Source organism: Ictalurus furcatus, chromosome 7, assembly GCF_023375685.1.
Source record: "Ictalurus furcatus strain D&B chromosome 7, Billie_1.0, whole genome shotgun sequence".
Taxonomy (NCBI): domain Eukaryota; kingdom Metazoa; phylum Chordata; class Actinopteri; order Siluriformes; family Ictaluridae; genus Ictalurus; species Ictalurus furcatus.
Genome location: NC_071261.1, coordinates 26,649,076 through 26,675,370, shown reverse-complemented (window position 1 = coordinate 26,675,370; position 26,295 = coordinate 26,649,076). Strand labels below are relative to the sequence as shown.

Below are 26,295 nucleotides of genomic sequence, written 5' to 3'. Positions count from 1 at the left end.
AATATTATGTGTGCAAAATAATATATTTATCGCACAGGGGGGTGGGTAAAGTTTATGCCGAATAGAATAATGAAAATCTGTTTTAAAAAGTGATATGATCAGACTCGTGCTGTCAAGGTTTTATACTGTTCGCCAGGGTCAAGTTCAGATGGTAGTAGTTCATTAATGTGGTGGAGCAAGAAGCTCAAAGTACGACAAGGAACAGGACGTTTCTGAAAACATCTGGTTCACTAGGAGTCCATGCTTTTCTCTCAGAGTCTGTGGAAGCAGGTGCTGCTTTCCCCAAAGTACCGTTTTCTCTGGAGGTTGGAGGCAGTGAGAAGTCAACACAGGTAAGACACGGCTTTAATACAGCACACTGGAGCACACACTGACCAGATATAACATTAAAACCACTGACAGGTGAAGTGAAGGGGTGGGATATTTTTATTAGGAAGCAAGTGAACAGGCAGTTCTCAAAGTTGATGTGATGGAAGCTGGATAAAATGGGCAAGTGTAAGGATCTGCGCGACTTTGGCAAGGTTCATGTGATGGCTAGACGACTGGGTCAGAGCATCTCCAAAACTGCTGGTCTTGTGGGGTGTCCTGATATGCAGTGGTTAGTACCTACCAAAAGTGGTCCAATTAAGGACAACCGGGGACAGTTCCTTAATGTCATTGTCCTCTTTCAGCAGTATAATGCGCCCTGATACACTGCAAAAAAAATTGTTCAGGAATGGTTTGAGGAACACGACAAGAGTTCAAAATGTTGATTTGGCCTCCAAATTCCCCACATCTCAATCCGATCGAGAATCTGTGGGATGTTCTGGTCGGACTAGTCCGATCTATGGAGGCCGCAACTTACAGGACTTAAAGGAACGTCTTGGTGCCAGATACCACAGCACACCTTCAGAGATCTTGTGGAGTCCAAGAGTTGATGGGTCAGAGCTGTTTTGGCGGCACAAAGGGGACCTACAAAATATTAGGCAGGTTTTTTTAATGTTATGGCTGATCGTTGTATATCATTTATTTTAATTAGTTTTTAGGTTTAGTTTTTAAGGATACCAGTATTTGGATATATCTAACATCGATATCCAGATATATAAAAATATATAACCTATAACCATTATCCAGTGCTCTACAGTAGCAGCTCGTTATCAGAAAACATCTTGGATGCCTCTGAAGATCTTGTTGCTTAAAGATTAATGTGTAAGTTGTTCAAGGTGGATTTTTTCCTTCAGTGTTGCAAGATATAGTGGTCAGTACAGATTAGTCTACATCCGGGGTGTCAGACATATCAACAGTGAAATAAATAAGCCAAATAAATTTGGGTTGTGTGCTTTATTTTTTTTTTCTGGATTGAATCGAAAGATCGAGGAAATGTCTTCCATTAGGGGGCAATAGAGCAATAAAGTTCATTTCATTAGCCAGATGAATATCTGACACTGTAACTACATCTCCTGCAAAAAATAATGCTCGAGAGTCTTTCTTTTCCTCTTTGTCCCCATTATAGCTGTTCTAAGGTATCTTTAAATCCTGTGTATATTATTGATCTAGTAACATTTAAAGAATTTAAAAAACTGCAGGTATAACCCTGTACATATTTTACTAAAACTCCACATTCAAGTAATAACCATGCTGCAGCCTTTATTACCAATTTCTTATGTTTGTAGCTGGAATAGAATAATAATTCTGGGTTGGTACCGTGGATGCTAGTTTCATACATGTCTATTTATAACCGCTAAAATGCTTGCACACATCTCTCACACAACACATTATTTCCAGAATGACCTCATCACATCCTGTGGCAGCTGTGTGTCAGATGACGGCCACCCCTGACAAGGAGGCAAACTTCACTACATGCAAGCGTTTGATCGAGCAGGCCAAGGACGGTGGCGCGAGCATGATCTTCCTCCCTGAGGGTTTTGATTACCTCGGCTCCAGTCGAGAGGAGACGCTGCAGCTGTCTGAAAGCCTGCAGGGTGACATCATCACCAGATATTCCCAGTTAGCCAGGTGTCTGGGTCATGTTAAACGTTTCTTATTGTTACTGAAGTATGTACTGAAGGCAGTGGTGGAGGATTATCATTACAGATCGTAGTGTAAGCACTACGTATTTGCATGCTCACACTCCCCACAGTGCTACTAGGAACAGGACAGCAAAAACAAAACTGCACACGGTGATGGATAACATGCAAAGCTTCACAAACCAACCACTACATACTGTAATGACGGTTCACAATACCATCCGTTTTAAGAACAACACCACAGTTCCCTCCAAAAGTATTGGAACAACAAGGTCAATTCTATTGTTTGTGCTATACACTGAAGACATTTTGGTTTGAGATCAAAAGATGAATGTGAGACGATAGATCAGAATTTCAGCTTTCATTTCCTCATATTTACATCTAGACGTGTTAAACAACTTAGAACATGACACCTTTTGTTTGAGCCCAGCCGTTTTTTCAAGTGATCAAAAATATTGGAACGCATGCTGAATTTCTACACCTGGTTTGAGCTCTAGGTTTCGCCTGTGAAGGCTGCATTTGTTGTTAAAAAAGAATAAACCAACATGAAGACCATAGAGCTGTCTATGGGAGAAAAGCAAGCCATTTTGAAGCTGAGAAAAGAGGCAAAATCAATCAGAGCCACTGCACAAGCATTGGTCATAGCCAATACAATAATTGGGAACGTCCTGAAAAAGAAAGAAACCACTGGTGTACTAACAACCAGGCATGGAGCACAATGACACGCAATGACCCCAATTTCAGAACGCAAGAGATTATTTTGAGGTCAGAATTGACCTCAAAATAACAGTATTGTACCTTCATTTTAACAATATAACACACAACAATAATATAACTCATCAGTATGAAATTATTTCATGGAATTTTGACATATACAATAGCTACATATTTACCGTTTCTAGAAATCTTCTAGAAAGCACATCCCAAAATGCAAATGTTCTCACAGCATTAAGAGACAGGAGCTTTATTATATGATTAAAGAAAATGACATCATGCATTAGTTTATTTTAAAAAGACCTTTTATTACATAATAGTAATATTTAATAAAGTAAAAGAGGGTAGCCCTGGAGCACCAATATATATATATATATATATATATATATATATATATATATATATATATATAATGTGTGTGTGTGTGTGTATGTGAGTGTGTTTAATTTTGATGGTCTTTTAATAAAGTGCAGAGTTGGACCACCTTATTGCTGCATGTTTTATAGCTGTATAGAAGTTAAATTCATTTTCATGATGAAGCTGTAAGATTTACTGCTTCTGTCTCTGTAAGGAAGCTGAAAGTGTGGCTGTCTCTGGGAGGTTTCCATGAAAGAGGGCACGACTGGGAGAACGACAGACGCATCTACAACAGCCATGTCATCATTAACAGCCAAGGTACCACACCACCACTTATCTCCTATAGATAAAGGATAACGTAAATAAAGGATGGTAAATGTTATGATAGAAAGGTGTCACTGATTAATGTACAAAAACCCGAAAAACCTTTACCCTAGTAACATACTAGGGTAATAACGACATAAAACCTTGTGTTTGAGTTCTATTTGTTTTGCATTATAAAATTGCATTATAGCATCATTACTTGCAAAAGCTAATAAAAGTAATAAAACACTTGACTCACGCTGTTATAGGAAAATAATCAGTAACAGGGTGGTGTGATCGCTTATCATGTTATCAAGAAACACAAAACCCTCCATCCTAAAAAAAAAAAAAAAAAAAGTCCTCTGATGGAAATCTTCAAAGAATAGCTTTACCACCGACTTGTTACAATGCACTGGCACTGGAGACTCCTTCCATATATGCTACAATTATGCACGTTTTCAACAATCCTTATATATATATATATAATATATATATATAATGTATATACACATCTTACCTGTCTAACATAATTCACTGCAGTCGTGTTCTCGCTGCACCTACAAGTGGCTTTGGTTCATTTATTTATTTATTTATTTTTATTTTATTATTATTTTTACTTCAACTGAAAATTTGCCCCTCACACCACATAAATGTCCACAGCAGCTTCAGGTTAGAGACTGCGCTGGTGTTGACTGAAATTAGTTTATTCCGTTTTGTTCACACGTGCATACGCGTGAAAGCAGGCTGTGTTAAAACCATAATATGAACAAAATCGCATTTGAGCAACGCACGTCAACTGAACACTCGGTGTGAACTCTGTGTGATTTTCCCACAGGTGAAATTGTGTCTGTGTACAGAAAAGGTCACCTGTTTGATGTAGAGTTGACAGGTAAAGGCGTGTCACTAAAAGAGAGCGCCTTCACCATTCCCGGAGCGAGATTAGTGCCACCTGTTCAGACCCCCGTCGGAAAGGTACAAGACACCTCTATTTCTGTGTGTGTGTTTTTTAAGAAGTGGCTTTATGAGTCTGTTCAATGGCTGTACAGGTGGGACTGGGGATCTGCTATGACCTGCGCTTCCCCGAGATGTCCTCGGCTCTTCAGAGGCACGGGGCCGAGATCCTCACTTACCCATCAGCATTTACCGTGGCAACAGGCACCGCCCACTGGGAGGTAAGATCCTACAGACGGGTGTAAAATCAAAGGAAAAAACCCGGTTGCTCTGTTATGCTGTGGGAGAATTTTACCGGCCTGTCTTGGGTTTGTTTCGCTGCTTAGAGGGAAGCGTCACTCGTGGTGGCCAAACACTTTACTAACATATGTTGCTTTTTCTGCATTTTTGCTTAATCTGGGTGGAGAACTTAACACTTTATAAATCCACACTCAGGTTAGTGCAGGGACAGAATTTCAGCTTAAAAGGCATAAAAAGCTTAATTGTTTGTTTCTATTTTCCATATTTTTTCTTTCTTTCTTTCTTATTTAATATATATGGTGCTTTAGAGTTTATGACTGTATGTTCTATTTTTTATTTATTTAAAAAATAATTGTGATGTTTAAATCCTATACTACTACCACTACTACTACTACTAATAATAATAATGATAATAATGATGATAATAATAATAATAATAATGATAATATGATATTGCACTTTTTAATCAATAGGAAAAAAACTAATGGTTTATAGAGAAGAGATAAAAAAAACTCTTTATGAAACAAATAATATATGTATAAAATAATTTTATTATTATTATTATTTTTTTTTTTTTCAGTAGTCAGTAGACCTATGGCCCTAAGAAAACTGAGATAGTATAATACAATCCCTTACAATGGTTTGTCCTTGAAATTCTCACAGAAGCATGTGGAAAATGACAATATTAATAAGTTGAATACAATATTTTATCTAAATATTTATTGGTACATGTGTTTTCTTGTCTTTAATTGTTGGATTAATAATAACTGCAGACTGGTATTCAAATTAATAAATATGTCAGGGGGAAAAAACCCAGCAAAACTGAATTATATATCATATAAATCACCTAAACCAGCTTTTCCAGACAGACTGTGCATCTGATTTGAAGATTGTATTCAGGACATTGGAGATATGGTGTAGAGATGGGGAAATGTAAACATTAGTTATCATCACTATGTTATTATGGCTAAGTCCTGCCAGCTGCAATAATAACAATACATTTTGAATAATTTAGAAGATAAGTTTTGCTCATGCTGGCACATGATGCTCAGTTGTCATTGTGGTTCTGTGGTTCATTCAGGTTCTCCTGCGGGCCAGAGCCATTGAGACTCAGTGTTACGTCCTGGCCGCTGCTCAGGTTGGAGCTCATCATGCAAAGCGCTCATCGTATGGCCACACCCTGGCAGTGGACCCGTGGGGCGTGGTCATGGCGGACTGTGGGGGGACGGATGTGGGTGTGGCTATGGTGGAGATTGACATGCATAGACTACAGGACACTAGAAGGGACATGCCAGTGCAGCAGCACAGGAGGGAGAAAGAGTTCTACTCTGGTCTGGACTGAGCAGAGCCTCCAAAATATAATGCCAACAGAAAAATTGTGTTGTTTTATATGAGAATTTTGTAGAAGATCCAACACTATATAAATGATAATAAATTATCACAGTAAGGAATGACCTAATGTGCTGGTTTAAGTGATCAGTTACACATACAGTACATCTGAGTTCTGATATTCTTTCACTGCCCTGCTTCGTCTTAATGTCTTAAGCTTCCTGTTCTTGTAGTGCTTGTGAAAAATGGACTTCCCATTCAATTACAAGGTTGTTTTTCTGAACAGACCTTTTCCTTTAGACATCAAACACGTCTCTGTGTTCGCTGCCAAATTAAGTAAAGCCAAGTAAATAATTCATCTACACCGGTTTAAGAAAAATACAAATGAACAACCTTAGAAAATCGATGTCTAATGTGTGTTGTTTTGAAAATCCAGTACACACAACTACCATTTTAATGCCTGTTTCAACTCTTCCTTTTCATTTATTTATTGATTCATTACAAATAGTAACATATAAGGTTATAATAAGATTGTGAGATTATTTATGAAACCTGTGTCATAATTGGTCTTGTCTGTGAAGTTGTGTCTGTCAATAACCATTAATAAATCAAAGGCGATTAAATTTAGAAGAAATTTAAACACCCATGATAGCCTCAGATTCCTGTTCTTGGCTGATAGGAGTGGAACCTGATGTGGACTTCTGCTGTTGTAGCTCATCCAGCTAAAGGTTTGATGTGTTGTTCTTTCTGAGATGCTTTTCTGCTCACCACAGTTCTAAAGAGTGATTATATGAGTTACTAGTGTGTATCCTTCCTGGCAGGTCATACCAATCTGGCCATTTTCCTCTGATCCCTCTTATCAACAACACTCTTCCACCCACAGATCTGTAGCTCACTCAATGTTTTCCCCCGCAACTTTCTGTGTAAATTCTAGAGACTACTGTTTGTGAAAATCCCAGGAGATCAGCAGTTTCTGAAATACTCAAAACCAGTCCATCTCGCACCAACAACATCAAAGTCAGTTTAAAGTCACAGAGATCGCACTTTTCCCAATTCTAATTTTTGATGTGAACATCAACTGAAGATCTGTATTACATTGTGCTGCTGCCACACGATTGGCTGATTGGATGACTGCGTAAATGTGCAGGTGTTCCTATTAAAGTGGACAGTGAGTGTATAATGACATTTAGTATGTTAGGTTTTACCGATGTTCTTATCACTATAATACTTGATGTTGATACAAATAATGAAAAAAAAATCAGACAGTCGGTTAAAATAATTGCATTTCCCTTTCTGAATGGGATGTAAATATTCTCTTTTATCTTGCATCCCCATAATGTATTATAACTCTGCCAGAGTTATACACAGCCTTCTGTAAAATCAGATCTGACGATTGAACAGGTCATGACAATCTTAATCCTTCATCTAGTCCTTTTGTAAATATATATATATATATATATATATATATATATATATATATATATATATAAGTTTAATACATAAATTGGCATAAATATAGGTACGTTTTCCATGTTCTGACTCCAGAAACAATGGGGGATGCAAACTCTTGCGCACAACAGTGTGTCTACAACAAACATCACACAGCATTGTTGAATTCTAGATTCTGATTGGTCAGAATTTATGATGTTTATTTCTATTAATACATGAAAATGGATAGTTGTGTAAAAGCTGCAAAAAACAACAACAATAGAAACCCTCATAGAATTTGTAATGGTTATAATGGGAATTGTATTGGTTTGAATAGAAACTGTAATGGTCCCTGTGGATCTCTACTCGTTTATGTCTAGGAGCAGTAATGTTAATGGTTTTAATGGTTATAATGGAAATTGTACTGGTTTTAATGGAAACTGTAATGGTCCTTGTGGATCTCTACTCGTTTATGTCCAGGAGAAGTAATGGTAATGGTTTTAATGGTTATAATGGGAATTGTATTGGTTTTAATGGAAACTAATGGTCCCTGTGGATCTCTACTCGTTTATGTCTAAGAGCAGTAATGGTAATGGTTTTAATGGTTATAATGGAAATTGTACTGGTTTTAATGGAAACTGTAATGATCCTTGTGGATCTCTACTCGTTTGTGTCCAGGAGCAGTAATGGTAATGGTTTTAATGGTTATAATGGAAATTGTACTGGTTTTAATGGAAACTGTAATGGTCCTTGTGGATCTCTACTCGTTTATGTCCAGGAGAAGTAATGGTAATGGTTTTAATGGTTATAATGGGAATTGTATTGGTTTTAATGGAAACTAATGGTCCCTGTGGATCTCTACTCGTTTATGTCTAAGAGCAGTAATGGTAATGGTTTTAATGCTTATAATGGATATTGTACTGGTTTTAATGGAAACTGTAATGGTCCTTGTGGATCTCTACTCGTTTATGTCCAGGAGCAGTAATGGTAATGGTTTTAATGGTTATAATGGAAATTGTACTGGTTTTAATGGAAACTGTAATGGTCCTTGTGGCTCTCTACTCGTTTATGTCCAGGAGCAGTAATGGTAATGGTTTTAATGGTTATAATGGGAATTGTATTGGTTTTAATGGAAACTAATGGTCCCTGTGGATCTCTACTCGTTTATGTCTAAGAGCAGTAATGGTAATGGTTTTAATGGTTATAATGGAAATTATACTGGTTTTAATGGAAACTAATGGTCCCTGTGGACCTCTACTCGTTTATGTCTAAGAGCAGTAATGGCAATGGTTTTAATGGTTATAATGGAAATTGTACTGGTTTTAATGGAAACTGTAATGGTCCCTGTGGATCTCTACTCGTTTATGTCCAGGAGCAGTAATGGTAATGGTTTTAATGGTTATAATGGAAATTGTACTGGTTTTAATGGAAACTGTAATGGTCCTTGTGGCTCTCTACTCGTTTATGTCCAGGAGCAGTAATGGTAATGGTTTTAATGGTTATAATGGGAATTGTATTGGTTTTAATGGAAACTAATGGTCCCTGTGGACCTCTACTCGTTTATGTCTAAGAGCAGTAATGGCAATGGTTTTAATGGTTATAATGGAAATTGTACTGGTTTTAATGGAAACTGTAATGGTCCCTGTGGATCTCTACTCGTTTATGTCTAGGAGCACTAATGGTAATGGTTTTAATGGTTAGCTGATGGTTTGTAATGCTATTTGAAGTGGAAACCATTAGCACTTCTGTGATTATTTCTATTGTTTTTTTTGTTTGTTTGTTTGTTTTTTCTTTCAGCAGGGATAAGCGGAGTCATCATGTCGGGAAATGCTGCTGTAGGAAATTAATCATGAATTATAGGAATGAATGAATATAGGAAAATTAATTTTCCTATAACGGCACGGGTTATTTTATTCTTCACTGTATTACACAAACAGTGCACATGAGCCGTTTCTAGAAGCTCTGCGCGTTTCAACAGGAGGAAACGGAGAGGTTAAAATCTCACCGGAAGTGACGTCACGGACAGCAACCGGACTAGAGACAAAAAAAAAGAAAAAGAGAAAGAATCATAGCAGCATCACCACCAAATGGAGGAATAAAAATGTCAGATAACATTTCAAAGGAGGTTGTTGGTGTGTTTGATGGTTTGGTGAAAGCATGATTGAACCCGAGGCTTTGTCGAGGTAAAAATGCATTTATTTCGTTTTGCACACGACCTCGATTTAGTAAGTGTGTGTGTGTGTGTGCGCGCGCGCGCGCGCGTGTGTGTGTATGTATGTGTATGTATGTGTGTGTGTGTAATGTCACTGTTGGCTTGTTTAGATCAGCTGTCAAGCTGATGCATGTAGATAATAATAGTTATTATGTTTACTTGTAAACATGTGTCAGGGTTTAAATAAAAGCGCGAGGTCAGTCTGCAGAGTGTTTCTATGTTTATATGTTTATATGTTTATATCAGGCCATGAGCTCACACAAGTGTGTGATAATAACGTTACACAGCTGGATTTACACAATTACACCGCAGTGTATTCTCACAGCACTGGACGTTCATGTGTTGAAGAGTAAACTGTTACTTGCACGCGCCATATTGTTTAGATTAGACAGAGATTTAAATTGAGTCTAAGCTGAACTATGGTGTGTTTAACCTGACACACACACACACACACACACACACACACACCTTGTTTGTTGCTGGTAAGTGCTGCACTGTTCTGGTCTTTTTCCCAGACATTGTGCTCGGTCTGTGCTGTCATGTGGTCACGTGATCTGTGTTTCACTATAGTGCCATCAACTAACTTAAAGTCCCCATCACATCAAAATGGAAGTTTTGTGGCTTTTAGTATGAATGTGTTCGCCTTAAGTTTATCCATAAGCTAGTGTGCTTCAAAACAAAGACAGAATTCGCATTGAGAAGATTTATGCATTCAAACAGTACAGTCTCTCTCTCTCTACAACTGATACGGACCGACAGTTCTGATGACATCATTCTGCACTTCGGCTTCCCATCAGATTTTCTGTCCAATCGAATGCTCTGTAGAATCTGAAGTGCCCCGCCCCCAACATTATAAAAATCACCTTGCGTATCCTGAGCTGTGAGGTAAGCTGAACGCTATTCGCTATTTAAAAAGGGGGAGGGGCCACGTGATAAGTCCCACCCTGACTTCCTGTTGGAGTGGAAATGATGTGCGGATAACACTGTGCGTTTCGAGGCACTTCACGGAGACTTTAAGCTGTATTCGGGCTGCATTAGTTTTGACATGGGGAAGTAGGCGTCATGTGGGGTAATGTAATTGTTTTGGGAGTATCTCTAAGATTTTAGTCCCGTCTGAATCCGTCATGTCAGTAATGTTTTACAGACTTTGCGTCTGGAAAGTTACACCATCGCTGTGTCCCAATTCGCCTACTTATACTATGCACTAAAAGTATGTACGCTTTTTGTAAAGGAAAACGTACATACATGTGAGTGTGTAGCACAAGAGTATGCAAGTGCTGGGACACATTAACACATCATGTAACGGAAGAGAGCGTCGTTGCCTAGTTACGCGCTCTGTCACGGTAAACAAACTCCTCGTTGCATTTCAACTGTTCTTCATTAATTAATCCTTATATAATTTATACTATATTTCTGCATCTCAATTTGCCTACTATACATCCTAACTAGTATCCGAGAGTAGAATTAGTGTGTCCTAAATGGTAGTATGTCGAAATCCCAGAGGTACCCGGATGGTCGATTTTCGAGGTGTGGATAAGTTGACACTATTTCAGCTATTATTGCCCACAACTCCGGCACAACTTCGCCGAAATCATGGACGTATGTTCAAACATAAATCAAGGGAATGGTAAATTAAATTATATAGTATAAACTATATAAGGAATAATGAATGAAGAAAAGCTGAAATGCAACAAAGAGTTTGTTTACGGTGATGATGTAACTGCGTAACTAGGCAACAACGTTCTCTTCCGTTACATGACGTGTTCGTATGTCCCAGTAATCGCGTACTCTCAAATGCATGTTAATTTTCTTCACAAAACGGGTAGATACTTTTAGTGTGTAGTATACGTAGGTGAGTTGAGATGCAGGGAAAGTGTCCACGGATCCACACTTTTCATAAATCTACTGTAAATAGTAGACCATCCAGGTACCTTTGGGATGCTCATTTTAACATACTATGATTTGGGACACACTCATTCTAATCACATTTAGTGTTTTGGATGGGCTTAGGCGAATTGGGACGTAGCACTTGTATTGCCTTCTGTAAATAACCGTGTGTACGTAGGGGTCGTCATGATTCGTTTCACGATACTGGCTTCATGATTAGATCCACTTTGATTCTCAGAATATTTTAAATTAAATTTTAATGAACAAAAAAAAAAAGACTGACTGGGAAAAAAACCCCTCTTTTTTTATTTCTGAATCATAAACAATGCAAAATAACGTGCTGAATAAAACTAAATACATTTCAAATTCCTACGAACAGAGGTTTAATATTGTAAACAAAGTGTACTAAAGGTTTAGCATATCTTTAAAATAAATAAATAAATAAATACATTTATAAGTCCTCCCAAAAAAATTGACTGATAAAAGCTCTGACTCGAGGGGGGGGCGTGATGGACTGAAACATAACGAGCTCTGTAGCAGCGTCCGAGACGTCATTTTAACCAGAATCAGAGCATCAAAGTTGGCTAAAATGTGAATCGCACATTTCCATGATTCACTTCGTCACGATGCGTCTTTACAGGTATCACATCCAAACTGATGTGTTGGTGTAAATTCTGCTGTATCCTATAGGGAAAGAGTTTCTATATGTTTTATCTTCGGTATAAAGACACTCCAGGAAGCACTCTTCAGTAGTTTTTGGGGTTTCATACAGCTCTGTCACGTTTAACACAGATTTACATGGTGCTGAATTTCCACGCGGTGTTCTGTGCGTAGTTCTTTTAAGCATATTGTGACAATATTGGCAGCACACCTGAAATAGACGAGAACGTCCGTGATTCATGTGTGGGTTTACACGAGTATCAAGATGTTCCTCTCTGTACTCACGAGCCACTTTACAGCTCACAAATGCACAACGTAGCGACCCGGCCTGCGTTTCTGTTTCGACTGTAACGTTTATGAAAAGTGATCCAGTAATGCATATGAGGGATGAATTCTGTAGACATAGCATGATTTGTAATGCATATTAGCTCTCGATCTCACTAAACCTTTTAGCCTTTAATTTAGAGGCAGCCATGTTGCTTACTGTTGCTCTTTGAAGTGTTCAAAAGCGGTCAGTGGTGTGTGATATGATATATAGTGCAAATGAAGAGATATGGAAAAAGATGGAGGTGTACTAGACTAGGAGGAAGGATGGCTTATTGCTCTGCAGGAGAAGAAGTTTGTCTCGGGCAAACTGCTGATCACATAAACACAACCCATGGATAATTACAGAATAATAAATGTGTTTGAATATTGTGACAGGGCGGCACATTCATGAATATCCGGGAGATAATTACACTATAACAAACAAGGAAAAATCCTGAACGTGTATGTACCACGTCAAAGCTCCCTGCCTCTGCTTTCACAACGTTCTAGATCTTTCTACATTTCCTGCTGCACACATTTTACCCTCAATATGAAAAGCATGACTTAAACTTTCATGTCATGCTAAAGAATGTCAAAAGTCCTAGACAAAAATGGCTTAAAGTGTGCCTATTATGGTTTTTCAGATATTATCTTTCATGTAGAGCTGTTTGTGAATGTAAAAAGTCTGCAAAGTTTAAGAAGTCAAAGTGCAGGACAAATTGAGTTAGTGACTCCCAAAAGAAGGAATCTATTCTGAACAGCTGAAAAGAATCGTTAGCGATTCCAGACTTTACTCCCTGTACTAACCTATGTAGGTTTGTAACAAAAAGCCCCGCCTCTGGTCTTCATCGGGTGCTCGCTGACAGCAGTAAACCAATCACAACAGACGGGGACATTTAACCAATCAGAGCAGAGTGTGCTGTCTGAAAGGAGGAGTTTAGAACGAATCATTTAGAACGAATCATTTAATGAGTCATTTTTGACACTGGGGGAAAAAAAAGCAATGCTGCAGTTTAAATTATAAGCATGTTAAAGTGTTTTTTGACCTCGGATGTAAGTAACTCTATTGTATGAGACCTTTAAAACAAAATTAGGCACATTTCAAAACCATAATAGGTGCGCTTTAAAACTATTTTATAAACCTGCTTGTTGTGTGTGTGTGTGTATAGTTTAGAGCATGTTTCTCCAGCCTTGTTCCGGCAGAGAATATTTCCTACAAGTATGCAGTATGTCTTCTTCACTGCGTCATCAGTGTGTTTGAAAATGGCTTGGTGTGATGTTTGGTTTCCTTGTGTGTGTGTGTTTATTTTTTAAACTTGTGCTGTTTTAAATAATCCCCAACAAGGTGGTGTGGTGTGATGTGTGCAGCCCGATGTGAACTGTTACCACTGTTATTCCTGTAATTTGCCAACGATTACAACTTTTACTACAGATGGTACAATACCGCTTTTTCTTTTCCGGTACCAATACTGATAATGAAACCTTGAGTATCAGCTGATATCAATACCTATACAATCATTTTTTTTTTTTTTAAACTATTAAGCTTCAGAAAGATTTTTTTTTTAAACTGAAGCACTTTAAAACAAAAAACAGGAAACAGTACATAGCTAATCACATGCCTTAAACCAGTGGTTTTCAAAGTGGGGGCCGCAGCCCTTTTAGGGGCCGCAGGGGGCCTCGACAATTTGGTCAGAGCCACCAAGCCCATCCCTCCCACTATTATGTTTTCTCTATGTTTTCACTATTATGTTTATCATTTCATAATGTAATGTTATGTAAAGATGTAAGATGTAATTATTAATAAAAAAAGGGGGGATATATTCAGAAGTCTGTATTTTTAATGTGCTTTAAAGACATCTTGCAAAAGGGGGGCCTCGGTCAAATGTTAATGCCATTTGCGGGGCCTTGCCCTGGAAAAGTTTGGGAACCCCTGCCTTAAACGAAACCACAGTTAAAAAACAAACAAAAAACTCTCACGTGAAAACCATTTACATTGCAAATACAGGGTGTCCAAAAAGTCTCAATACATAGGGGAAATTAACACTTAATTAACAAGTGTTAAATTAATTAACACTTTTTAAGCATTTTTCATACTTACACACACACGCACACCCACACACACACACACACACACACATGTATATATATATATATATAACATTTTTTCTTTCCCAGACAGCCTTTAAGAACGCCTTTGACAAAAGAAGAACGTATTGAAATCATTCTCATGGCTGGATCAGGAAGCTGTCGCAGGGTTGCGTTGGAATTTAACAGGAAACATGGCGAGCATGTCACACACCACACTGTAACTAAACTTATTAACAAATTCAAAAAGACTGGGAGTGAGAAGCGGACGTCCAGGAACATCCACTGACGAAGGCACATCCACTGAGGTGCTGGCAAGCACACAGTAGTCCCCTATGTATGGAAACGTTTGGGACCACCTGTATAATAAATACAATTAAAGTATAAATTATAAGCATAATAAAAATCTGTTTCAGTTCTCAACCCCACTTCCAATCTGTTTTTTAATGTATTTGTTACAGGGTTGGATTGCATTCATTCCCTTTTTCTCCCATCCACCATTTTTGGCCCGATCCTGATTCTGGGAACTGGATCAGTGCCATCTCTACTTTTTAACTGATTAATTAATGACACGAGAAACCAGGAAATGCAATGTCCAGCTTTTCCCCGGAATTCTAACACGTGCGGGTGTGTTTACTGTGTTACATACAATTACCGTCATTAGAAAAGCTATAAAAGCTTGTCCAAGGTTTCAGTATAAGATTAACTGTAAATTTCCACTACATTTGAGTTAACTTTTAATCATTCTTACTGGTGCATGTGTGTCATCTTGTTTCAGGTGAACTGTTTTGAATGGAATTTTATGCATAGTGACAATACGGTGCATCATATCATTCGAAGGCTCTCGATTCGATAGCTTGGCAGGTGCAAAGGTCACAGTTGCAGATATGAGACTCTACTCTAGGGCTGGGCGATATAGACTTAAAACTACATCACGATATTTCATGGTATTTTTTTTTGAGATAACGATATCAGTTATGATATGAAAATAGTAACATTCAACACTTATGTTTTTGGTGTTTGACGTTACTTTCTCCTCGAAGGCTATCCTCGTATTCTGCTCGGTGTTTTTGCTTGAGGTGGAGTAACAAATTTGATGTGTTTCCGCCGTTTAGTTGATACGGGTTTTTGACACACTTTACAAATCACAGACGTTTGATTCACTTCTGATCGTCTGTGTCCTGACCGCTTGCATATTACGGAGGAAGCTCCTTTTTTACGAGTGTATCTGTGTATCATGGAGGATACGATACGGCACAGCCGTACTCCACTCAGTATAGAGGAGAATGCAAGGTTAAAAACACATTTGAGCTACAGAGAGCTGTGTGACTTCAGACATGCCTTGTTTAGAGTCACACTGTCAGGCTTTCCAGGGTCGCATTTTTGTTGTTTTTTTTTACGCTAAATTGCGGTTGGAGATTTTGGACGACAAAGAGAAGCAAAATGCGTTCCACTTTTCCAGTGCCAGAAAGAATTTGGCTACTTTCAGGTCTTTTTGTGTACAATTTCAGATATGTAGTTGGGGAGGGGTGGGCATTTTGTTGAGACCTGGCAACCATGAACACTAATGAAAACTTGTCCAAAGAACAAAAAATTAATTAATTAGCCATGTTGACTTGAAATACATTCTAATGCACAGTATTTTTCATTAAATCGTTTTATACTGCTGAGAGTTTGATAATGCTGAATGTTCATTATAATCAGTTGAAAATGGAAAGCTAGGGCACATATTTAGGCAGTGCTTATTTCGCTGTATTTAATACTGTATCAAGACACCAATGTATCATATCAAATGTGGATTTGTGTATCATTACACTCGTAGTATCTTGCCTGAATCTGCGGTTAAGGTCGTGTTCGTGCTGCTTCATTATTAGATGTGTATTTCAGGTGGTTCTGAAACTGCTGATTCATCTCGGACCTAGGTTATACCTCTATGACAGCAGGGATAAGAGTTTTCAGGAGATGTTTTGCAACGCTGTCAGTCTCAGCAGCGGAAACAGTATAAATACTGCATGAAAAGGTTGACCGCATTCTCACATTTCAGTCAACATACATCTGTGTTCTTCTGAGACTCGTTCCTTTGTGTCAACTAATGACACGCCTGCATGAAAGTGGGTGAAATGCGATAGTGTTCCTCCAGCACGGAGGAGAAAGTGGATCAATCGTACACATACGTGCGTAACGTTGCCTTGCTTTATCGGGCGCTTCTCTAATTCCTTTTAGGTGCACACCTTTTCTCGCTCTCGCCTCCTCACTGCTCCTGGGTTGCCATGGTGAAATGATCATCACTCTCGGTGCAGGTTGCAGCCGATGATGTGTCCTATGAATACATCAGACAGAGACGTGGCAGGACAAACATCGTGTCCCTGAGCGGGTTTCAATAAAGCGTTAACCAGAGCTGTGCTGATTTTACGTTTGAACTGTTCAGTATGGATTCAGCTGAACTCAGATTTGTAAATGCATTTCTAATGTTTCGTAATGTTTTCTTATGGAAAAGCATGATATTGAAATGGTTAGTCAGGGCCGTGCTGGGTTTGTTTGTCAGCGCTTCAATGTGGTTGGATTTGAATACGAATTCAAATTCATAATTCCAATGGACTACATGTGCAGTGTTTGTTTAGGAAAAGTGTATCAGTATGAAAAGTGTGATCAGTGTAAAGAAATCGTATTTCTACTGTGTAAACTGTTTCTCGTGCAATAAAGAGTTCACTTTGGAATTTTTCATTTTTATTTTTGAATAATAAAATGTGATTTGTATTCACTACTAGGGGTGAGCGATATGACAGAAATATCATTTCTAACATGCACCATATGTATCACGATATGTATAGGTTTATCCACAAACGCCAATACGGCAGTACAATAATGTTTCATTAAAAAAGTTAAATTTATCATTAATAAACACATAATACATTTAATTTTATTTTTAAAAAATTGTTATAAATATTTGTTTATTATTAATAAACATTATGATACATTTAATGATATTTTATCATTTAAAAAAAAAAAATTTTTAATTTATAAAAAAAAAATTAACTGATTGTTTTTTTTTAATCTGTTAAACACGAAGCAAAAAATTTTAACATCAGCTTCTTACAGTTGGTAAATATGTTTTAAAAATGTAATAAATATGTAATAAAGAGATATCAATATGCACAATACAAAAAGTGCATTGTGGCACAATTGATCACAATGTTGATATTTCACAATGTGAAAATTGGAATGGAATTCAATTCAGTGTGATTATGTATAGCGTTTATAACGACAGACATGGTCACAAAGCAGCTTTACAGAAATCTGCTTGTAGATTTAGATCCCCTTATGAACAAACCAGAAGCGACAGTGGCAAGGAAAAACTCCCTGAGACCTCATGAGGAAGAAACCTTGACTCAAAAGGGAACCCACCCTGTTCTGGGTGGTGTGATGCCACCCAACATGAAGCCAATTTACTCTTACCTCCCTGAAGTTGATTTTTATAACGAATGTTCTGCTGAAGCGTGGGATTTAAATATAAATTTAAATCATTTGCATTTTTGTGTGTTTCCTGTTGGACGGAAAACCCCTAATCAGATGTAAATCTGTGTTTTTGTACTGTACAATGCATTAACCATGACTGTGCTGAAGATTATTGAATTCAGGCTCGTAATAGAGATGGGCTCCGTTAATTCTCCTGCTCTGAGTAAATCAGCTTGACAAGTATTAATGTTTTCTGTCTCTGAGCCGAGTTTCGTCTGGCTGGGTTAAACTGTCCTGCTCTTTCAAAGTGGTGCTTGTCAGGGGTCAGTCCTGTTATATCTTACTTTGAGTGCCAGAGAGCTTGAATTGAATTAAATAAATTACATTTCATGCTTTAAACCTTTCAACTACGCTGGATCTGCCTCAGACGGCTTTTTCATTCGTTTTGAGAAGTAGTAGTGAGGGGAGTGCCCTCAAGCCGTATAATGACATTACTGTTTACAGCGACCGTGACCAGGATACAATTACTGAAGATGAAAGAATGAATAAATGATGTATTGGCTTTGAAGTTGCTCTGCAGTTCATCTTACAGAGTGACTTTGGTTCACAGGAACGTTTAATACTTGTCGTGTTCTGGTCACAATTTCAAGTGGAAGCAGACGACCGGAAAACGACGGAGACGCTATCACATGGACACTAACTACCATCTTCATTCCTTTACATACGTCTACATAACTAACGTTGTCAGATGGCTAGCTAACTATAGATAAATAATCAGATAACCTCTAAATATCGTTCATTTCCATAGACATCTATATGATATTTAGAGGTTATCTGATTATTTATTTATTTATAATTAGCTAGCCATCTGACAACGCTAGTTATATAGACGTACAGCAGCGTACATGTCACTTGTCAGAAGCATCAATGTCAGTTTTAGCTAGCTACAATATAGAAAAAGAGTAATCCACAGCTCGAATGGTTTTAATGCCAATTGAAAGGAAATATGAGTGAAAACAGAATTGTTTGCTAAATGCTGTGGCATTGTTTTCATCTTTGTCAGGCTGTGAGCAGTGAAATCACTTGCTTTTTACGCAGGGTTAAATGGAATGAGGCTGGAAGTTGATCTTGAGTTTGATGTTGTAATTAAGTCTATATGTATGAACTGCACAGGAGTAATGGAGCACTTAGAGATGTGATTTGAGCTCAGACTTGGGCTGACGGGATTCATTTTCTGTCCCCTCGTATAGCCACACTGTTAGCGTTTAGACTTCTTCATTATCGGAGGATGACCTTAGACCAGAGTTTTACATTTCTTCAATCACAGAGGACATTTCTAAATCATTGTAGCCTAGTCTATAGATCTCCTTTTTTTTTAAGCCCTGATATATCTCAATTCCCCATGATATTCAAAAGGGAAGTTTTGCGGCTTTTAGTATGGATGTTAGCCGTAAGGTTATTTATAAGCTAGTTTGCTCCACAACAATGACAAAATTCACATTTAGAAGATATATGCATTCAAAATTTGAAGTCTCTCTCTACCACCGATATGGATCAACGATTTTGATGACATCGTTCTGCACTTCAGCTTTTCTGTCCAATCAAATGCTCTGTAGAATCTGAAGTGTCCCGCCCCCGACATTATAACAAATTTATGGTACTAACTGTCACGTACGGCTTAGCCTGGGCTTTGAGGTAAGCTAAACTCTTTTGACTATTTAAAAAGGGGGAGGAGCCAATATATATGTCCTGCCCTGACTTCCTGCTTCAGTGGAAATTACGTCAACACATCGAATAACGCTGCGTGTTTCAAGGCACTTCATGGGGACTTTAATGTATTTTAGTCAAAGGTTCAGACTCTTAGTCTTTTCTTCTTACCTGATGTGATGCTGATGGTTCCACGTGAATAGTATAAAGACTTGCACTTTCCTAAAACAATTTATTCCTAACTTTCCTTCAATAGATAATCTCACCAGTATAGTGTAGATTTCTACCTAAGATCTGCTGCTGTGATCATAAACACTGTCCTTTTCTTATCCCAGGACTCTTTTCATATTCTGCTTAAATGAAACACCCTTTCAACACACAGTACAGTTCGACTTTACTCTTCTACACCTGTATACTGTAATGATTTGTAATCCCAGTGTCTGGTGTCACCCAGAACAGGGTGGGTTCATTTTGAGTCAAGGTTTCTTCCTCATGAGGTCTCAGGGAGTTTTTCCTTGCCACTGTCGCTTCAGGTTTGTTCATTAGGGGATCTAATTCTCCATCCAGATGTCTGTAAAGCTGCTTTGTGACCATGTCTGTTGTTATAAACGCTATACATAATCACACTGAATTGAAATGTTTGACCTGGTGATGAAACTGTAGGCATCTTTTTTTTTCCACCTAGTTTTACACATAGCTAAAATGTTACATTATGACTCATTAGATCATGCCAAATCCTCACACACTCCGAGTGTATGTGGCTCAGATTTGGCCTGAGAGAAATCCACTGTAGAAAAATGTTGGGCTTTTTTTATTTTTATTTTTTAGATTCTGATCACAAGATCTGCATGAAAGCATCAGGTTTAGAAAGTAGGCACTGCACATGGTATAATTATTCCTGTTATTCTAATTGAACTCCTTCCAGCTAAGACTTGTGACTGTAAGGCTTCACGTGATGAGTCATGGTCCATCTCTGAGAGAGAGAGAGAGAGAGAGAGAGAGAGAGAGAGAGAAAGGGGTTTGGGGAAATAATTTCTCCTAAGAGTCAGGCTCCAGATTGTTCTTGGAGAGCATTAAGATGAGAGATTACAGCCGCAGAGAGACTTGATGATGAATATTGACTCATTTTTCATCCGCCCACTGAATTTACTTGTAAGCGTTTGAAATATGATCTATTAGATCTGAGCTTTTTCTCTGCTTTTAGCACATTATTACTCTTTTATATAATTCATTTCAGAAAGTAGCTGTTTTGAGAATGTGGTTCTTTGGCTTTTTGAAGCTTTTGACAATAGCTCATGATTACAATCATCGCGTTTATGTGAAAGGAGGTGTAGGATGTCTCACAAGTTCAGGTTACCGTGTAATAACTGGTTATCTGAATGAAGTAGCAGAAACTAGTAGCTGTTCTGCCGTGAGGAAAAGGTATGTAGATACCAGTCCTAGCTAGTATCCGTTAACTGAGTGACTTAGCTTGCTGTCTAGATTAGATTTATTATTCTCAGTAATGTAGATGGAAATAAAGTTTGGTGAAATAAACTCGGGTGACGAGGAGGTAGTTTGGCTTCGCTGTAGCTTTGTAGGAAGAAAATCCTGAGAATAGCACCTGCTTGTGTGACTTGACTGTTTGTAGCTAGAGTTAAAGTGGGATGTCACATTGTGTACCAGTGAAAGTCCCAAAAATAGGCGAAATGTTATTTTTATTCACACCGCAACTTTCGAAAGTTGGCAGTTGAATAATTTCGATTCAACATTTTTTTTTTTGTAAATTTCCTTATATCCGCTCACCAAGAAGATACATTTTGTCACTGTAGCTCAGTCCTCCATGTTTGTGTTCTGGATTACGTCTGAGTTGTGACCTGATGTATCAGCGTGTACAAAAGCACTTGATGTGACTTGGTGCTTTTCCAAAACGTTAACATGGATGGACTTACATTCATTTGCTCTCTATTGACGGTGCTCAGGTGAGATTTGATCCCAGCTCCAACAGGGGGTGATGCTGAGGCACTGCTCGGCTGTCAGTGCTGTTGAGTTTCTACCTTCATCAAAATAGGATTAATTCGGGGGGGGGGGGGGGGTGCAATGATTCACAGATTCAGTTCAAAACAGTGTGTATGAGGAAAAAGTTGGAACGTGATCACAAATAATCTGGTAAACTGACGTGGCACATTGATAAAGATGTACATATTTGTTATTAGTGTATTTTGTATTTTAGGTGTGTGGTGTAGGTGGTGGTGTAGCGTCTCTGCCCGTCAGTCACAGTGCAGGATGTTTTTCTTGGACACTTTTGGTTGCTCATTTAGGGATCTAAACCTACACCCGGATTTCTGTAAAGCTGCTTTGTGACCGTTTTTAAGCTGGTGACAAAACTTTTGAGTGGCATTTTTTTTCACCCGGTATTTCACACCCCGTGAATTTCTGAATTTGTGCACAATTTTGACATTGTATTTGGTCAGATTTTATTATAGTCGTATATAAGGAAAGTCTGTCAGGGAAATTGACATGAAAGTTTGGTGGTGCTTCCGTTCTTTGGTGTGCAAGATGTCAATTTTGCAATATTCAGTGTAAAAAATGCATAATAGTAATAATAATAATCAGATTGTGGGGCAAACACTTTTTCACAGCACTGTATGTTCTGATTGATTTGATCATGCCAAAACCTCACACACTTTGAGTGTATGTGGCTCATATGTTTCCTGAGAGAAACCTGTAGCCTCGGTGCCTGTCAGTCCCAGTATAAAAAGCATGGCCTCTGTTAATGTCAATCTCAGTAAAGGAGGAATGTGTGGGGTGTGTGTGTGTGTGTGTGTGTGTGTGTGTGTCAGTGAAAAATGTGTGGCTGCCAATCCTAATGAACGGGGCGTGGCCGACCACTCTTTAAAGCTAATAATTTTTACATTAAAATCAAACTGTTGCACAATACTGAATGAAATAGCATGCTACAACATTGCACATATTACATAGAACATCTGCATTGTATTATTTCATAAGTAGCTTTAATTGTATTTTAAAGCTTTTTCATGTACTGAATTGGAAATGACTCAGCAGTCACTCACACTGACAAAACATCATCACAGACTAGAATTAGAAAGAGCTTAAATCAGTGAATAGTAAATCGTGGTACAGATGATGTATTTAGATGACAGTATTTGTATATTTAACAATATGAATATAATAGAGGATCAAGGGACTTTAGAACAGAATGACAGCTCTTCACTGTCACAGGAGTGGAAAAGAAACACTGACTGTATCGAGTAGTTTAGTGTGTGCCTTCATGGTTTGGTTTGAAGTATTTAAATTAGCCAGCTTTGTTTCAGTAAGAGCTGGTCTTCACCTTTGTGTTCTCTGTTAAATGTTGCTCAACATTATAAGAATTAATATTATAACCAAGTTTTAAATGTGTGTGTGTGTGTGTGTGTGTGTTGGGGTTCTCAGGGTGCCACACATCTAAATGGAGTCGGAGCAGCTGTTTAACAGAGGCTACTGCAGGAACAGCTACAACAGCATCACCAGCGCCAGCAGCGATGAGGAGCTGCTCGATGGCGCCGGCGTCATCATGGACTTCCACACCACAGAGGACGACAACCTGCTGGATGGAGATGCTTCGCCAGGTGCGAGACTGTCACGAGTTCATCTGTTCAGTGAGTTTAATCCATACACATTTTTCCATCCATACCATTCATCCATCCATCCATTTATCCATTCATCCATCTATCTATTCATCCACCCATTCATCCACCCAGCCATCCATTCATCCACCCATCCATACCCATTTATCCATCCATCCATCCATCAATCCATCCAGCCATTCATAAATCCAGCCATCGGTCCATCCATCCATCCGTTCATCCATCCATCCGTACATCCATCCATCCATCCGTTCATCCATCCATCCATTCATCCATCCGTCCATCCATCCATCCATTCATCCATCCGTCCATCCATCCATCCATCCATTCATCCATCCATCCAGCCAGCACATATCCATCCATCCATCCATCCATCTATTCTTCTATTCATCCATTCATCCATCCATCCATCTATCCAGCCATCTATCCATTCATCCATCCATCCATCCAGCCATCTATCCATCCATCCATCCATCCAGCCATCCATCCATACAGCCAACCAGCCAGCATCCATCCATTCGTCCACATATCCATCCATCCATCCATCCATCTGTTCATCCACCCATCCATCCATCCATTTAGTCATCCATCCCCCATCCATCCACCCATCCATATATCATTCTTGCATCCCCCATCCCTCCCCCCTCCATATATCATTCATCCATCCACCCATCCATCTGATATAGTGCCAGTTTGAATTTCCTGGGATTTCCGGTGGATTCCTCGTTTCACACTCGCAGCCCTTTTTTCCTCTCAGATTCCTAGAACCTTATTGGTTTTGTGAACTGTCCAGTATCCATATCATTTCTTTGCAATACATTTGATAGGTTTGTTTACAGGTTTTTGTTTTAGTTTACTTTTCAGTCTTCTGACCTAAAGCAGGCCACAGGACAAATACATCATAAAATGTCAATATCTTTTGTTTACACTTAACACTAACCAGGAAATTTGGTTGAGATCAAACTTTTCTGACATTCACATCACCAGGGCTGGAGAATACATGAGTAATATTCCTTTGTTACTGTACTTAAGTACTAATACTTGTACTCAAGTATTGTTAAAATTGAATATTTGTACTCTTACTTAAGCACATTTCTGTACTTCTTACAGTTTCATTCTGACCTTCAAAATACTTCTTAGACATCTCAGTGAGACTTTTTTTTTTTTTAATTCCTGTTTTTCTTAGTAAAATGTTGTTTTACTGGAGTTATCAATTCATGTTAGATTAACTTTAAATTTGGTAAATTAGTTTGTTAAGTTTGTACATTGGTTTGTTATATTAGCTAGCTAGTTAAGTTTTGTACATTAGTTTTGTTTTCATTCCAAAAGGGTTAAATATTACCGTACTAGCAGGCCAAATTCTAGTTTTGTCTTAGTTAGCAGAGTATTGTCCTTATGACAGATTTCTTAGCGAGCTAGCTACTAGCTATGCGGGGTCAGGCATGTTGAACGTGTGGTCAGCTCTTTTCATCAGTTAAAATATTTACTTTTTAATCGTGAATAGTTGAACATATTTAAATGTGGATCATTTTTTACTTTTACTTTAAGTAGAGTTTCTCTGTACTGTTCCCACCCCATGCACATCATTTGATCCCTGGTAACTTGCCATGACATTTAGGGTTAATACTGACTGAAAGAGTTTGTGCTCATCAGTGCAGTAGCTGTATGAGTTGGTCTGGTGTTTATGTATGTAATTGATTCTTTTAGCTCAAGAATCTTTTGGCACAATTGAGTTTGCTGAGGCGGGATTACGAGACTACAAGACTCCTCTGTCCATTCTCATATGCACAGTGTCTTCATTCTGTGTTTTCTTACAACACACAGCTCTGTGTATGTATCCACACTAATGCATTATAACGCATTCACTCAGAGAGACTCTACATTGTGTCCTTGCTGCCCTCAAACAACACATCTGCTTTCTATCTTGAATAGAAAGTTATCAAGTTGAAACTATTCATTTTAAAAAGCTCTGGGGCCGAGTGCTGGATAATGGGATCACAGGTTTTTCAATAAATATACCTAAAATACACCGAATTATTTTAGTGTACAAACTTTTAAAAAGTAAGAAAATGTTATGCTTTTATGGGGAAAATGTTAAACCTATAACCTAGGGTTCTGTGTGTGTATATATATATATATATATATATATATATTTATATTTATATTTATATTTATATATAAAAATTAATTCCCTCCCCCTCGACCCCCCTCTCTGACCTGTCAGCAGCACGTCAACATCAGTCTATGTGTTTTATCCTAATAATTAGCGTGTGACGATGCGTGTGTAGTGCAAAAGAATATGGACAGATTTCTTAAAAGAAAACCTCCAGATGCTTCTGGACCATCAACTTCATCCTCATGGAGCTAACACTGTCTAGCATTAGTGTTTGTGTAGGGTACCACAAATTGATTTTTTTTTTTTCAAAGGGTGCCGTGACTGAAAAAAGGTTGGGAAACGCTGGCTTAGAATGACGCAATTTATTTATTTATTTATGTATTTATTGCAACATTGTCATAAAAAATTACGCGACTTAGTCATATGGGCATGATCTGCGACCTCTGATCTGTGTAATTCCACACTCTCATAAGTATTTTTCCAACAATGCAGCTGTGCCTGAGGAATTATATAAGGCTTGGATTTGCCTGCTCCTCATTAAGTTGATAATTCATCAGACCAACGATCGCATAGCAGAGCCTTTGTTCACAGGCTCGCCGACATGGCCCGGCCTTTGTGCTTGCGCAACCGAGGGGTGTCGGCTTACGCCGTCACTCAACAATCTCTGCCCTATCCGCTTGCTTTATTCTCTCTGGCTGCCCTTGAGCTGGAAGCTTCCTTGTGTGTCAAGGCACTCGAGTCTCACTTCAGATGCCAAAGTTTGTCCAAGGACACACTGAGAAACAACATGGGAGGATATCTGAGCGTGTGCGTGTCGAGGAAAGCAAGTCACCGGTGACATGGTTCCGGGTGACGGTATGGAGCAGGCTGCGTGTCACTTCAGGAGAAGTATGTAAGCCTGACGACAACTGA

At 38.4% G+C, this 26,295-nt stretch overlaps 2 protein-coding genes across 6 annotated transcripts in view; both read left to right on the top strand.

Moving 5' to 3' along the window:
• The first annotated feature begins 2 nt into the window (after window positions 1-2).
• Window positions 3-6,535, top strand: nit1 (nitrilase 1). The gene is made up of 6 exons (XM_053629568.1): window positions 3-332; window positions 1,765-1,995; window positions 3,292-3,395; window positions 4,216-4,352; window positions 4,427-4,552; window positions 5,653-6,535. The coding sequence occupies exons 1-6, from the start codon at window positions 241-243 to the stop codon at window positions 5,911-5,913; spliced, it is 951 nt and encodes a 316-aa protein (XP_053485543.1). The 5' UTR covers window positions 3-240; the 3' UTR covers window positions 5,914-6,535.
• Window positions 6,536-9,353: 2,818 nt separating this feature from the next.
• Window positions 9,354-26,295, top strand: part of clcn3 (chloride channel 3) — a 46,734-nt gene continuing 29,792 nt past the window's right edge. For 2 of the 5 annotated variants that reach the window (XM_053629564.1, XM_053629559.1), the window contains exons 1-2: window positions 9,354-9,511; window positions 23,074-23,249. In XM_053629564.1, coding sequence (XP_053485539.1) covers window positions 23,090-23,249 — 160 coding nt within the window. In that variant the 5' untranslated portion in view covers window positions 9,354-9,511; window positions 23,074-23,089. Of the gene's footprint in view, window positions 9,512-23,073; window positions 23,280-26,187; window positions 26,272-26,295 lie in introns of those variants that run through there. The other 3 variants (XM_053629563.1, XM_053629558.1, XM_053629562.1) reach the window with 2 other exon arrangements.

Coding starts and splice junctions, on each gene's coding strand:
- nit1 (XM_053629568.1), top strand. CDS start 241: ATGCTTTTCTCTCAGAGTCTGTGGAAGCAGGTGCTGCTTTCCCCAAAG. Junction 1,996..3,291: donor AGATATTCCCAGTTAGCCAG/GTGTCTGGGTCA, acceptor TGTCTCTGTAAG/GAAGCTGAAAGTGTGGCTGT. Junction 3,396..4,215: donor TGTCATCATTAACAGCCAAG/GTACCACACCAC, acceptor ATTTTCCCACAG/GTGAAATTGTGTCTGTGTAC.